The sequence below is a fragment of the Uloborus diversus genome, chromosome 7 (assembly GCF_026930045.1).
Source record: "Uloborus diversus isolate 005 chromosome 7, Udiv.v.3.1, whole genome shotgun sequence".
Lineage (NCBI taxonomy): Eukaryota > Metazoa > Arthropoda > Arachnida > Araneae > Uloboridae > Uloborus > Uloborus diversus.
In genome coordinates this window covers 140135875-140152736 of record NC_072737.1, presented here as the reverse complement: position 1 = coordinate 140152736, position 16862 = coordinate 140135875, and the positions used below count along the sequence as shown (strand labels likewise).

At 31.9% G+C, this 16862-nt stretch overlaps 1 protein-coding gene across 1 annotated transcript in view; it reads left to right on the top strand.

The window, feature by feature from the left end:
* Positions 1–16862, top strand: part of LOC129226912 (RPA-related protein RADX-like) — a 64383-nt gene that overhangs the window by 44781 nt on the left and 2740 nt on the right. The window contains exons 10-12 of the mRNA XM_054861542.1: positions 1698–1829; positions 3784–3987; positions 12354–12717. Coding sequence (XP_054717517.1) covers positions 1698–1829; positions 3784–3987; positions 12354–12717 — 700 coding nt within the window. The remainder of the gene's footprint in view (positions 1–1697; positions 1830–3783; positions 3988–12353; positions 12718–16862) is intronic.

The window sequence follows — 16862 nt, the reverse complement described above, 5'->3', positions numbered from 1 at the left end:
GTATTGTCCCTAAGTATTGTCCCTAAATGACTCAAAATCCTTCACACGTGAAAAGTAACCTGTTTTCAATATGCTGTAGCTCAAATTTGCCAGCTTAAATCCTTTTTTGGTTAGAACCATTAAAAAGAACAGATTTTGTCCTGTAAGAATATTTTTCTATTGTGTTTTTTTAGATACATATTTAAAAATGAGTTTGAAATACTTTGTTATTCACTAGAAAAACTCACTCTACAATGTGTAAGAGATGATGATTGTCGTGGGGACGAGTTTGTTGTAGTTTACAATTATTATTAATCAGAAATAAAGTTTTTATTCTTGGTTAAAAATGTTAGTTTGCAAATTAAATATGATAGAACCAAAAATATGAAAAGGAACGCTGGGTCACTTGATATGGTACAATGAAAGACTTGCACACTCGTCACTTTGCCTAGCCTACTCAAAAAATATAATCAATTTGCATCTGAGTTGATTAAATATCATTAGTAACAATTATTATTTCACTATTGTTTGTCTTAAGTTTCTGAATATTTTTGGTTGGTTTGTTAAATTGAGTTTTTTAGCACAAGAGTCTTAGTAGGTTATACTGCGCCAAAAGCGTGTTTAAATTCGAAAAAGTTGCCAAAGAGTAATTGTTTATGGGGAGACATAACACTTCTACAATTTAGAAAATTTTTGCCGAAATAAGCAAATAAACAAAATTTTTAATTGGAATAACATGCCAAAAGAGTGAACGAAAAAGTAATTTTGAGTAATATAAAAACCTTTCAAACAGCATGAAGACAAGAAAAAAACAAGGATATAAGAACAAACACTAAATGAGAGACAAAAACCCATTTTCTTGAAGGAAGGGGAACAATTTAGAATGAGGTGTGTCCCCTAGTAGTTCCTTCAAAGATATATTTAATTGATTGAAGAATTTGAAACTAGTATGATTAAAATTTGGACAATTGGAGAAAATATGCAACACTGTCTATTGACATTATATGTGTTGCATGTTAGAGTTGATTCGTGGAAAAAGAGATGTCTATGTGTAAATCTAGTATGACCTATACGAAGACGGGCTATCAACTTGCTCTCTTTTTGTAATCTTAGATGACTTGAAACCTTTCAGTATGGGCTGGATGGAACGCAATTTATTTACGTTTCTCCATTCCAGTTCCACTCCTAATACTTATTAAGACAATTGCTTATTGATTTTTTTATGTCATTGAAATTGATCTAAAAAGTTATTTAAGGATGTTTGGGAGGGCCTTAGAATATTAAAATCATGGAATTTTTATTATGATTTTTTTTAAGTGAAGAAATGGCTACAACTCACTCAAATTTGGGAATTTCTTCATAATTTGTAAGTAGCATGGAAGTTATTAAAATTGAATTTTTAGAAATATACTTGTAAAGTATAGCTCAAATAGTTGCAATTTTATTTTCACAAAACATTAATTTAGACAATTCTAGTGTAAAACTTAAAAAAAAAAAAAATACATCCTGTAAGTCATGTAAAATTACAACCAGTCATCGAAAATCATGTAAACTCATGGATTTGAAACCTTGAAATGTAGCCAATAGCTTGTATTCATAATATATATATGCAATATCTGTATTTTCAAACAATGTTGTACCAAATCAAAAGTCATTATTTAAAGTATTTCAATAGCTTTAGAAATAATCTTTTGTAAAATATTTTTGTTATATTTTAGAGGTTTGACATAAAAGAAATTCACCCTGGACAAGTCTTAGTTGCAACTCATATGAAAATTTGCCATTTGCCTGATGAACTTATCTCATCTCATCAAATTAGAACATACTTAAAATCTACTCACTTCACTGAGGTAATTGTTTTTTCTGCTCAAGATTACAAATACAAATACAAATGTGACGACCAGCAACAGGCACTGGGCCCAGCTAGGCTGGTCCTAGTCAATTAATTAGTCCCCAATGAAGATCAATGGCCCTCTTAAAGCTATCCACTCCCTTGCTCATTACCACCTCTTCCGGTAAGCTATTCCAAGTGTCCACGACCCTGCTAAAGTAGTAGTTTTTCCTGATTTCCAAGTTAGCCTGAGATTTAAATAGCTTAAAACAATGACCCCTTGTCCTGCTTTCCCCGCAAAAATTTAATCCATTTACATCTTTCATTTTGATAAATTTAAATAACTGAATCATGTCCCCTCTGACTCTCCTTTGCTCCAGGCTATACATGTTAAGCCTATTAAGTCTGGTATCATAATCTAAATCTGAGAGTCCCCTTACTAATTTAGTTACCCTTCTTTGAACCCTTTCCAATACAAAAATATCTTTCTTCAGATAAGGCGACCAAAACTGAACAGCATACTCCAAATGAGGTCTTACTAAACTCCTATATAAAGGCAGAAGAACTTCCTTAGATTTGTTTGAAATAGATCTATTGATGAACCGAAGCATTTTGTTGGCTTTGTTACTAGCAATACTGCACTGTTGACTAAACTTGAAGTCCTGATTTATAAAGACACCCAGATCCATAACATTTTCTGCCTGATTTATGACTGAACCCTGTAAACGATATCTCATACGCTTATTTCCATGACCTAAGTGTAGCACTTGACATTTCCCTACATTAACTGCCATACCCCATTTATCTGCCCACTTAGTAATATGATCTAAATCCTCTTGCAGCTGTTTTACTTGTTCTTCATTTTCGACAATCCCCATAACTTTTACATCGTCAGCAAAACAATTCATGCTTCCAGAAATATTATCATTGATGTCATTCATAAATATAATAAACAAAAGAGGCCCTAAAACTGATCCCTGAGAAACCCCACTTAAAACATCACTCCAATTAGAATGATTTCCTCTCACAACTACTCTTTGCTTCCTACCAGTAAGCCAATTTCTAACCCAAAGTAAAGTTTTTCCTCCTATTCCAATGTCAGCTAACTTGCTGAGATGAGCAACATGCGGTACCTTGTCAAAAGCTTTTTGAAAATCAATATAAACAACATCCACACATTTTTTGTTATCTAAAGCTGAGGTAACCTTGTCGTAGAAATGCAATAAATTAGTAGTACAGGATTTACCTTTCCTGAAACCATACTGCAAACTAGTCAACAGACTATTAGTCTCTAAGAACATCATGATCTTAATTTTGATCAAAGTTTCGAAACTCTTACAAATCACCGAAGTCAAACTTACAGGTCTATAATTCCCAGCAATACCTTTAGACCCCTTCTTGAAGAGTGGCATTATGTTAGCCAGCTTCCAGTCCTCTGGCACCGTCCCCGAGTTATAAGAAGCATTGAAAATATTCAAAATAACATCCACTAATTCCTCTGCACATTCAACTAAAATTTTTGGATAAATATTATCTGGTCCCGGAGCTTTAGTTGCTTTAATCTTTTTCAAATGAAATAAAACCTCCTCCCTGGAAAATACAAAATCCTCAAGCTGTATAATAGCTTGTGTCTTGTTAGTGTCAACTGTTGAGATACAGTTATCGTTAAACACACTGGAAAAAAAGTTATTTAGAACATTTGCAATATCCCTATCGTTTTGGATTAAATTTCCATGCTCATCAACCAAAGGCCCAATTTGACTGTTTCGAGCTTTCCCAGAATTAGCGTAAGCAAAAAACCTCTTAGGGTTCCCCATCATCAACTTCTATCGATTTCTTCCATATTAATTAATTCAAACTGTAAAAATTATTATGGAGGAGGGTTTCATTCTTTTTTTCTTTTTTGTAAAAATATCTTTCTACTATAACCAACCTTTTCTCTATCTAATTTTAATTTTTTTGTTTTTTTGCAGCTGTACATAACTCATAGCCATAGCAGTCCATACATTCGCTATCCAGCTGTTGCTGATGTAGCAAATATTATACGAGAACATCATGATGAAATTGAATTTCTACAAAATAATATGCTAAGAGCAGGTGGTGTTTCAATGTTTCTAAGAAGCTATAAAACTTTAGAATCTTATAAAGAAAGTTTTGGAAATAGTTCAGCTGGGAAGGTAAGAAATATTTAATAGTTTTTCAAAATCATCAATGCCTTAAAATCAAAACATGCCTAACATTAAATAAGTAAGCACTGCTCCTGAACATCAGTCTCAATCAAAATTTGAAATATTAATAACGAGAACTTTCTTACTTAAAATACACACGCCAGCTCGGTTATTCCATCCGAGGACTGCAGTTCGGTGCTTTTTAGCACTCATCAGCCCGGAATAGGAATCACATGAGCTGGAGGTGAAAAACTCCTTAAGGGAGCCAAGAGAGCCAAACAAACTGGTAGCTAATGCAGAATTAGCAAACCAGATGAGCGACCGCAGCATCTTATTTAAAATACACATAAGGTTGTGTATTTTAAGTATTTCTGCCTTAGCTCTGGCTTTAGGGCGGTAACTTACTACAAAATAACATGCTTTGCCATCAATCTTTGAGTTGAACCGCACCATTGCTGTGGTCGCTCATCTGGTTTGCTAATTCTGCATTAGCTACCAGTTTGTTTGGCTCTCTTGGCTCCCTTAAGAGGTTTTTCGCCTCCTGCTCATGTGATTCCTATACCAGGCTGATGAGTGCTAAAAAGCATGAAACTGCAGTCCTCGGATGGAATAACTGAGCTGGCGGTGTATTTTAAGTATTTCTGCCTTAGCCCTGGCTTTATGGCGGTAACTTACTACAAAACTTTCTTATTTTATAAAGCAAAAATGATTTTTGACAAAACTCACAGTATTACAAAATCAGAAATTTAAGAAATGAGTTGTAATATCATATACCTTAATCTTTGCAGGTTTTTTTTTTTTTTTTTTTTTTTGACTGGAATCAAAATTCCTAATAAAATAGTTAAAAAATTACCAGATACATGGTGCAATAGATTAAAATATTTGACCATTTCACTTTGCCTCTCTATTTCAACAATTGATTTATTTGCCAACATGGGCTCCTGGAAAAATACTTGATTTTGTAATTGGTCCTTGAAAAATATTTAAAGTACTGTTTTTTTTTTTTTGGATGTATTCTTGGAAAGTCCTTGAAAAAAGCAAAAATCTAATCCATTATCACCCTTGCAAACTTTTATGTGTTACGTAAAAAATGCATGTACTTGAACCAACTTCAAAATCCAATTTCATTTCTCTCTGAAACTCACAAGTTCTTGTTCCAGACTTAATTCTACTGTTTGGATGCACTAATTCTGTGTTTATCGTTGTTCAAAACTCTATTTACATTTCATATTCTGTAAAAGTAGGCCTTGCACAATCAACATGTTGCAACGCTTATTCAAAACTTTTGATGTTAAGTTTATAATGATTTTAGAAAGTAAAATTGGTCTAAAAATTAAGAGTGTTTAGGATGGGGATAGCACATTGAAATCAGAGTAAAATTATGCAAAAAACCAGAAGTGTTGAGAGTTGAATTCAGGATTTTTTCCCCATTATTTTTAATTTTCCTTAAAACTTTGGCGGTCAGATCACTTAATTTAATTATTGAATATTTTTGCCTTAATATTTGGCCTTTGCACTCACATATTTGTATATATCGCTCTTGCTGTGCAATGTTACATTGATTCAAGCAAACTTTCAATCCGTTGAGATAGGGGTGTGCGTGTAAAAGTTATACTGATAGCCATTTTCAAAAGCAGAGGCAAGTCGGTTCATTTCATTTTTACAATATTATGCTGAAACTATGAACTCCTATTTTCCAGTTCTGGAAAAAACAAACAAAGTATTAGCTGAAAATATAATGTTTCAAAGCATGTTAGCTAAATGTAGATTCTTTTAAGCACTGAATTCAAAGAATATACTTTAAAATTCCTACAACAATTACCAATACAACAGAATAAATTTTTGGGCCCGATTTAATTTCTATTACAACTAAATTCCTCATTACAACCAACAAAATTTATATTCCCTTCGAGTTGGTTGTAATGGGATTTCACTGTAGATCAGTAGTCTCCAACCTTATTTTAATAAAGGGCCAAATTTTTATTAGGGAAGGAAAACTTAAGTTTTAAAATAAATTTTCATTCAGTTTGAAAACGACAGTGAAAATCCATATTCAACACATTGTGTAATTAAAATAGCAAAACATGATTAAAAAATAAAAATAAACTAGTCGACCTATGCGAAACTCCGTGCTGTGCTTTGAATCGTTTCATAAGGCATTTCGCTCTTTAAAAATTTCAAAGAAAGAACATTATAAAGAAGAACTGAAAAAAGTAAGCGCACAAGAGATGGTATGTAATTTGAAGACATCAGTAACAAAACCTCGTTAAATACAACGTCGTGTTAATTTGATCATCGCTCACCTTTTGGTTGTACATATTTTCAATGCAAACATAAATATCATTAAAAGTGTGGCTAAGTGACTTGTGAAAAAGCAGTAATTTTTGCATGTGAAAAAACAGGTTGTGGCAAATACAGTTCTGCCCATGTGAGCATCTGACGGAAAAAAAACATTAAAGATATATTTATTGGCACAGATTCGAACTGGCACCACTCTGATTAACAGCGACACTCCAACAAACAGCAATCGCGCAGTGGCGTAGCTAGACCCGACTTTCGGGGGGGGGGGGGGATTACTTCTTATATATATATATATATATACATATAAATATATATATATATATATATATATATATATATATATATATATATATATATATGTAAATTTTTTTAGTATTAAAAAAATAAGAGGGAGGGGAATCTTACACACTTTGGAATGGGGTGTCCCAATTCCGATACTTGTGTCAAACAAAACAAAAGCAAAGAATTTTTTTTTTTTTTAATGTCATGGAAAATTCAACTTTTTTTTCTTTTCCCTCCATTTAATTTAAAGTGAAATTTTCTAGCAACGTCTTGTCAAAAGCAGTCTATCCAAATCAGTGGGAAATCACATATCTGATGAGCGTATTCCGTTCATTTCAATGTGACTGCTTAATTTAAAGGCTAACACACATCTACAAAATCTGGCATCCCTGAAAGCTAATAGGTACTTCCATTTCCGCCTGTAAACTGGATGTTTGACTTTCAATATCATCGGTGGTCACACTATAAGGACTATTTTTACCAACTTGGTTTGCACTAAAAGTATGAAATAAAATAAAAAAAAGACATCTTGAATTATAACCCGCAAAAAATGAAAATGCTTTTAATATCGTTATATTTATATGTTGCTTTTTATGTATTTACATTTATGCTAATTCTAAAGCAGTTAAGAAAATTTGAATAAAAAAAGTTAGGGAAGAAATATAGTCGGTAGAAAGTTATTTGCTCAAATGCATACCATCTGTTCTCCTCACAAGTCTTTATTTTTAATTTTATTAGCTGCTTTAAAATTTACAAAAATATCTATTTGAGAGAGCAACAGCAATTTTCGAGTATTATAAACAGAAGTCTTTTTTATATTCTACTTTTTAATGCGAACCAAGCTAAAAGAAATAATCTAGATTCATTTTGTTTTTAAATATTTTATTCATGTAATGTTGCTATGACCTATGACACACACGAGACCAGACCAACAAAAACTCTATCGTCTCGAATTCCGGTTATGCTATCATTTTCGGATTCGAAGCCCAATGATCTTAAAGCAGCAAACAAAAACATTTTCTTCAACTCAGAAACAGAGGAATTATCTTCAAGAGCTGAGGAGGCAGTGGAAAAGAGGGAGAAATACGTTCCATGAATAGGCTTTCCAGGAAGATTAACCAAAGGACAGTCGTTTCGCGCACTTTCTTGGAAGAAGAGTAAAGGGGTGAGATTCACAGGTTTGACACGCAAGATGAACATTTCAAGTTCATGGTTAAAGGTCATTCAAGTTAAAAGCCATTTCGCTCTGCTATCTGGATTAGTACTGTTCTTTGGTTGCTCTCTTTCTTAAAATTGTGACTCCTTAGAAAACCGAAATGATAGGAGTGAAAAGAAAGTATAAGTTTTTTTTCAAGTGATGAAAAAAGGAAAACCGTAGAATACTGGTCAAGTTAGATTTGCAGCAATTGCTAACCTCAAAAGGATAAATAATGAATCAAAAAAAAAAAAAAAAAAAAAAATCAGGGACTAAAAAGCAATAAAAGATTTTTTCTTGAAAAAGATATGCTTAAAGTTTCTTTTACTGTCAAAATGATTTCTTAAACTCGCAATAAAGCACTTAATAATGTAATAATAGAATGAATACCTAACAAAACTAATAAAGAGGAATTTTAATCAAAAGCTCATATTGTCTTTAGTATTGATTTCAAATTTTCACCATCAAATTTCAAATTTCTATAAAAAATTTCTTGCCCTCGTATCTCAAAACCTCTTTATCTCGATTTTTTTCTTTAATGTGAAATTCGAAATATACAGATTCGACTGTATGCAATATTCCCACTGCGCGGCTCATAAAATTAAACATATTTAACAATTTGCAGAATCTATGACAAAGAAAGGCTGCATATACGTGGATTTAACAAATCAATCTCATTTCTAAAGCGAAATGTCAAGTTTCACTCAATTATCAAAAAATTGTCGCAGCAGAGGAAGGCGTCTTTATGCTTGAGGGTCAACATGGGACAGATTTTCAATGGCATTGGGGGGGGGGGAAGCAAAGTGAATTTTTGACCTTTGTTACTCAGAAAAAAATCGCTTGGAATTTTTTCTTTTTCTTCTTTTTTTCTTTCTCTTCTCTCTTCTTTTTATCTTTTTTTTTTGAAACTAACGTTTCGGCTACGCCCCTGCAATCGTGCCTTTCTTTTCGAATGCTATTCATTGAAGGAATGCGTAATAAAAAACAGCAAAAAAGCTTTTTGCCGGAAAAAAAATGAGACCATGTGTCTATGTTTTGTCATTAGCCAGCATGATACGATTTAATATTATTCGTAAAACATGGAATTTGATTAAAGAACAAGGAAGATCTCACGTAGCGATTGAAACAAACATTCTAGAGAAGTAATAAATTCGATTGAAAATGAGTGTTTTCATTTTTGAATATTGAACAATTTACCATAGCAGGCTGCTTTAACCGTTACAGCTTAAATACCCACATATGTTTTTCTCTTAATCGAAGGCTTAAAATTCAAAACCAAAACCAGCTGAACTAAGTCCGATTTTTAAGTGTAATTTTTCGAACGTAGACAAAATGTTTTTTTTTTCTTTTTCAGCTGAAAGCAGCGGAGTAGAAAATAATTTCTTACTAATGAAGTTGATAATAATTTTAATGTTTTATAATGTATTCGTGAATAAATAATTAAAGGTTTACTGAGTGAAACTCGTAGTTTCAATTTGGCTTAGTATTTTTTTATTTGTACAAAAGGTCGAACACTGCTATTAGAAAAATCTACATTTCAACATACAATGAAAATGTTTTTCTGCACAAAAAGGATTCCCTTGAGGTAAATATAATACTTTTTTATGCTTACATTGTGCTTAGTGGTCTGGACGGAGTCAAAGCTTTAAAAAAAGGAAGAACACCCTTCAATTAACAGTCAACTTATCTGAATGATAACTGTAGCCTGCATAACGGAGTCGAAACACCAAGTAGCATTCCCACTGCATTTATTTTATTACGTGTGTTATCTGATGTATGTTATGAGTACATGTAATGCGTAATATTAATGTAAATTTGCTATTATGTTGGACAGCCCAAGCTTGCTCAAAGTTCAAATAATTTATAGCCGAACGCTCTACAGAAAAAACTTATCGATTTAACCGAACAACTAAGTCCAGTGCTTTAAAGCTTTATTAAAAAAAAAAAACACGCACACAGGGTAATTTTAATTTTTTTCCTTGCCGAAAGCGACGCACAAAATTGGAAAATTGTATTAGAAATTTGCTTTTAAAAAAAATTTGCATAAGAATTACAGGCTGCATCAAGGTTTTGCAACAGCAGGGGGCGTAAGACTATTTTTCGTTATTAGCCGGCCTGATAAGTTTTAAAATGAGGGGGGGAATTTCTTCAAGAGATAAGAAAGATCTCGGATACTGACAGAAAAATAATCCACAGAAATAATATATAAGATAAGATATTGAAGAGAAGTGTTTTCATTTTTAAAAATTTTTACAATTTGTTGTCACAGGCTGCTTGAACCATTATGACTTAGATGGCAGCACGTGTTCATCATTTAACAGCATGGTTAAAATACAAAGTAATTTAAACTAAGTTCTTTTTTAAGCGTAGCTTTTCGAATGTAGTAAAAATGTGATAGGCTATTTGTTTTTTTGCAAGAAAAAGAAAAAATATCTATTTTACCCTTCAAATTAAAGTAGTATTTTTTTTATTTGTACAAAGAGTCAAAAACTCATTTGAAGAATCTATATTTCAGTATACGATTTATTATTTTTTTCTGAAGAAAAAACAATTCTATGGTATAGTCTGAAATCTTAAACCTGATACTTATATTTTCACTTACATTATGCTTTAATTTTCTTACCGGAGCCAAAGCTTTAAAAAAAAAAGCCTTACACTTAAGAATCAATTTAGCTCCATGTTGCATCAAGTTTTCATAACAGCAAGGAGCATTTCCATCTCATCTATTCCCTCATATTTGTTATTCAATGTTCATGTAATTCGCAATATTTCTCTAATTTTGTGATGCAGATTGTCCGGACATGGGCCCGAACACACATTCTCCTGGTTACTAGTCGAGGGCTCTGCCGATCGAGCTATTCAGGTCTGTCGGTCACAGTGCAAGTTAAAGTTATAAATTTAACCGAAAACCTCATTCTGGTTCTTTAAAACGGGTTTTTTTTTTGACAGAAAAAAAAAACAATTTTTAGACCTTGGGTCTATTTTTCGTCAGTAGCCCGCACGATAAGCTTTAAAATAAGGTGTAAATCAAAGAAATCGATCAAGAATTGAGGAAGATCTCGCGTAGAAACAAAAAACAGGCTACAGAAATAATATATAAGAATACTAAAATTGGTTACAAAACACAAAATTAAAGGTATCATTTTTTTTTAGTTCAGTGGGAAAATTGTTATTTTTTCTCTTTTGCTAATCTGTAAAGCAATTCAAAGCGAATTCTTGAAATGAGTGTTAGAAATAAAATTTCTCTCTCAGTTTTGACTTCACATTCTTCATTTTGAAGAACAGCTTTTCACTTGTGTAACTGCTGCCTAAAAGGGATGTTATGAACAGAGAATGAGATGTGATCACTGAAAATTGATCTTTTTTAATATACCATCTATAAAAATCAAACTGTCCAAAGTTTTTACATTTCTCCTGTAAATTGCTATTACTTTGAAAAGCAATAAGTTCCATTTGATACATCAGTGTTCAATTGGAATGCGAGCAAATACGAGATAAAGTGTTGAAGCTAAATCGTTAGGCGGGCCGTTGAAATCTTCACAGCGATCTGCAGGCTGAAAATCACTGCTGTAGATACTTGACTTGGAAGAATTGCAGGAATAGAAAATCTAGCACCGTTTACATTCTTGTCCTAAATGATTTCTAAAGGAAGATTACTTATATTTCAACAAAACCATTCCAAATGTAATTTATAAAAGTTAGTTTAATTAATTATGGAAAGTATAAATTAGATTTTTATTAAATATTTTATTTGCAGTTAAGTGAAATTCGATATTTAGAGATTCAAAGATAGATTTACTTTTAAAAATACACAATCTTTTTTCCTTAAAACCATTGTTCAATGCTTTATAAATCATGTTCCACTAGAGAAATGTAGCAGAAAGTACCGTCTTACTGTTTCATAGGTCAGTTTTAGCAAATTCAGTCTGAAATTCTATGAAAACAGACTAGAAAACCACCTTTTTAGAGTTAATATTCATTCTTGCGTTTTTTCCTTTTTGGTTTTCGGTTTCCCAGTCTCACGGAATTTGTTATAAATTTTAAATTGAAATTTAATTTTAAGGCAAGAAATTCTGTGTTTTTTCCCAATTGTTAGTCACTTGGAAGTACTAAGGAAAAATGATTGCATTTGATAGTTATTTGGGAATTTTTTTTATTGAAATTAGTTGTGTGCTTTTTCATGTGTAACATAATGTAAATTTGTGGTCCTTGAATTTAAAAAAAAGTTCTTGATTTTTTTTTCTTGAATAAGAGTGGGAACCTTGCATCCCTTACTTTTCTATTATTTCTATAAGTAGTATTGTTTGCTATACGTAAATTTAAAAATTTAGTTATTAGCCTATGGTCAGTAGACTCTTTTAATTTACTTGTGACTTTTTTATTATTAGTACCGACTAAATCTAAGACCATCCATAACAGTATTTTCATTTATTGTTAATAAGCTTTGCTTAATTTAAAATCAACTTTTGATTGAAAACCAGCGTTCTGTTGTTTTTTTTTAATAGTTTACTTTTAAAATTTTTCATCTGATTATATTTATTGCTTTGTGCCATTGTTGATTCTATAAATGAGAAATATACATGTCCCCCTTTTTTAGATGATTCCTGGGGCTTATTGGAAGTTAGCACTTGAAAGTTTAATTTACAGGGAACGAAGATGCGTCACTTTAGGAGGCTTTATAGTTCAAGTAGATTATGTTGATCTCCAAACTGTTGATTCTCCTGATCCTGTGTATGGTTGGGCGTATGCTTCAGACATTTCATCCAGAAGAACCCTATTTGTAAATATTAAAGCAATGTATAAATTAGGCTCAATGTTACCTCTGAATGCTGGTCAAAATGAAAAACTAATGTTTCCATCCCAGTATTCCTCGGATAATGAAGAATATTTTAAAGTCTACAGACAGTTTCCAGCTGTGGATGCAGTTGATTGGAAACCACCCACAGAAGTAGAAATTCAGGGTAATTTTTTTGAATAAGTATTTTAAAATGAAAATATTATTAAATTGTGAGTTTAAAGTTTGGCTGTTTACATGGAGGCTCTGAAACAGCCACACATTAAAGGTAACTCATAGAGCTCTTTAGTAGTTTGCATTTTTTAAAATTACCCAGAAGTTTCTTTGCTACCCAGTTTCAATGTGCAAAGATTCGATGAAAATCTTTAACATGATTTTTGTTTTGCATGGTTGTAAGCAGCCATTTGCAATTCAAACAGTTTCCAAAACGTTGTTGAATTAATCAGTAGACATGTGGGAGTTTTATTTATTTATTACTTTTGTGTTTTTACAAAGAGTAATCTATTGATTGATTTAATCTATTTTTTTATGGTGTTATTTTTTATATGTGATAGCAATCCTTGCATGTAGTCCCTTACCGTTTCGGAGAATATATTGAATATTCTTTGTTATGTCAGGTGAATTATCATTGAAATCATACAATTTAATTAAATGATTTGGGTAAGAAAACTTTTAGCTAACCAAAATGAAAATTATAAACATGCATATCTGTGAACAAATCACCAGTATCACTTTTATTTGAAGATGCAAATTGTATGCCAAAAACAGCATGTCAATACAAGTATTATTATAAAACTAGCCACCAAGGCGGCTAGACTAGCTGCAAAGGCGCCAGCATTGCTACCTACACTGGCTCTCACAATATGCGTCCGATGAGTTGGTGTACAACTCGGTTCTGCCGAAGTACTAAAGTACAGCGCCTTTGACGCTGTTCTTTTTTTGGCTTCGCTTAGTGAAAGAAATTTAAATGTTTTCGGTATGTGAATTCCTTCAAAGGAAAAGATAAAAAAATTATCGCATTAAAAAAACACATTACCTGTGTCGGTACATCAACTAAAAAACAGTGTATTGATTATTTTTGCAGCACAGCTCTAGATTCATTCAATTCTGAACTATTCAATAACTTCCGCTTTAAGCAGAACAAAGAGAGAAATTAGGAATGCAGGATAACGTGGCCTTGAGAACATGAAAAGCCTTTGCTCTGTGAGTCGCGCTTAGCCGCTTGCCAAAATGATGCGGAAATGTGTCCTGAAAGAAGGGAAAAGTATTTTGAAGGCCCAATAGAAGAGAATATTAATGGTTTCTAATTAATATCTCCACAAAAGAAGGTTGCACAGCTATGTCACATATAAAGAAAGAATAAATACCTTTGTGCTGAAAAATTAAAATGTCAGTAATCCAACGTTATTAAGCACAAAACTTGCAAATGATTGCAGACACGTGTTTCGGTGTTACAAGGAACACCTTTTTCAATGCAAAGAAGTGTGAGCTTTTGGATGAAAAGTCATCCGAGAAAAGTCATCCGAGCGGCTTTTCTCGGATGACTTTTCATCCAAAAGCTCACACTTCTTTGCATTGAAAAAGGTGTTCCTTGTAACACCGAAACACGTGTCTGCAATCATTTGCAAGTTTTGTGCTTAATAACGTTGGATTACTGACATTTTAATATGTCACATATAGTTAAGAAAATTACGAATCTATCGATATCTGGTTTGATGTTCAGTTTTCTGTCGTTCACTACGAGTAGCGATGACATGGATAGATAGATAGTCACATACAACGACTTTTATATAGAAACAAAGCTACATTGTTCTCACTATATGTACTATAATTTTCAAACGCAATTTTAAATTTGCTCATTTTGAAAAACGCAAATTAGTTAAACTAATCTACTTTGACCACATTGCCCTAAATATATAGCAATATGTTAGGCATAAATGCTTGTTAGCAACAACACTAAATAATTCTATCTCATCACCTTACAACAACAATACTAAAAGAGTATGTTTTTCGTTACTTACAATGTATAATTAATCATTCTGGGGGGAAACACTTATCAGCACTCATTCGTGATTGGTCGGATGGACCGAATGTTTGTTTTCACTGTCGTTCACCTGAGCAGAACTCCGTAGTGAACGACGTCACATCAAAGCTTCTAGAAGGAATATGATAGCACGTGTGTTCAGTGATAGCAGTGACAAGTGTCTGTTGACGTGACTCAGATATGCTAATGACCTTGGGATATTTAAACCGCTCATGCTTTACATTCGTTCTTTTTTTGGCTTACCTTTCATCGTCGTAGGTGGTTGCTTTGTCGGCATTCGAACTTGCTTGTTCGTATCACTCACCTCTCTGGAATATCATGAGCTTGTAGTAGGTTATTTCCTAATGGGTTTATAGTTTTACATCGAAGCTTTAGTCAATAGTCATGCAGTTTAGATTTCATCATTTCCACATAAGTCACCTCGTACATAATAGCACCTAGCACGTGGTGTGCCATAGTTTGTAGCTAAATGTGAGATGGAATTAATTATTACATTTTTAGTATATTGTATCATTTACAGACTGTTTTAACTATATATCTTGTTGTTTAATAAACATTGTTCATTATTAGTCTTCTTCCACTCTGCAAATATTCAAGGAAATATTGAGGGGATATTATTAGATTAGAAAGTCTCCTCAACACAATAAAAATAAATAACAGATAAACATAGATCAGAAAAAATAAACTTCTTAATAAATATTTTTGCCAAATGTTATAGTACATTTTTACCACATCTGGTAAAAACTTTTTGCAATATTGCGTTTCTGCGATTTTTTTCCAAAGTGTCTTTCCGAGCTTTAGTTCGGGGGATGTAACAATATTAATACATACCTGCCAACTCTACTGGTTTTTTCGGGAGGTTCCTTAGCTTTGAGAATTTCTCTCGATTGTGTCTGTCATGAAAGGAAGTTACATTTAATTGTACTTTGATGGACAGTAAAAAAGTTCGTTTTTCCCTAAAATAACACTGAAAAATGTGATATTGCAGTGTGTCTCAATCATCTACTAGATTTTTTCCCAGTAAATGTTGGCAGGTATGTTAATATTTATTTTAACTCTAATTTAAAAATTTATAACACCAATCAGTTTTAACTTAAAATATTGAACACACAGGCTTTTGTTGCACTCAATTTAGCTATGCTATCAGAACAGTAGATATTTGAAGAGAAAAACTATGATTATGTAATATTTAAAAAAAGTATTACTCATATTAACTATAACTTTAATTATGAAAATAATTGCATATAAAATAGTTCGATGCCCTATTCAAGTTCCATTGAGTTATCTACATCAGAATTGGGGTTCATGATTTTTTTTGATTTAAATCGAATTTTTTCAATATTTTTAAAAATCTTCAAAAATTTGTAGAGATTTTTTACTTTACATTTATAATAATACATATTTCATACATTAGATGAATCCATTCAGCTTGCTTTTAAAACTAAGAAAAGTTCTTGAACTATTCAGTACATTTTTAAGATTTATAAATATGTTATAATGCTTAGATACGATGTGATTTCGTTTTATGCTTTGCTTTAAGATAAGGTTTCCATCATCTTGCACGTTTTTAGTGCAAATTAATATGTTGAACAATTACTTTTCTTAACTATAATAGATATGGTGTATAAAAGAAAACACTAATTTTTATTTGGTTCTAAACTGTAATTTTTGAGTAAAAGCAATATTGCAAGAGTGAAAATCTGTTACACACACAGAGAAAGAGGGATTTATGCAGTTTTGCCTGTTGAAGTTAAGATAGTATAGTACAGTGAAGTTAAATTTAGAGCCATTCATTCTAAAAATGCAAAATTCATTTATAAAAATAAAATCAACTGATTTTAATCAATGAGTTTGTTAAAAAAAAATCATTTGATTCAAAACAATTGATTTAAATCCATGTTTTTTTAAAAAAAAATCGCTTGATTTAATTCATGATTTTAATCACAATTTAAATCAAGCTGATTCAAATCAACGAACCCTGATCAGAATGCATTTCTTTTTTCTTTTGCTGTAAAGCAAGTTTTGAAGCATTTCCGATTCCCAACCTATTTTGAGTTTTATTGGGATGCTATTTAAAATAGTTTTAATTAACAAATATTAATGAAAACCTAATTAATATTCTGATTTAAACCTCAGTTGTGTAAGGGCAAAATTGTTTTGTTCTTTTGTGTATTCTATAAATCCAGAGAAGTTTTTGCCATTTTTTCCCCAGTTTTTACCACTGTTCTAGCAAAAATAACATTTTGCTGGTATAACAACCAACTCTA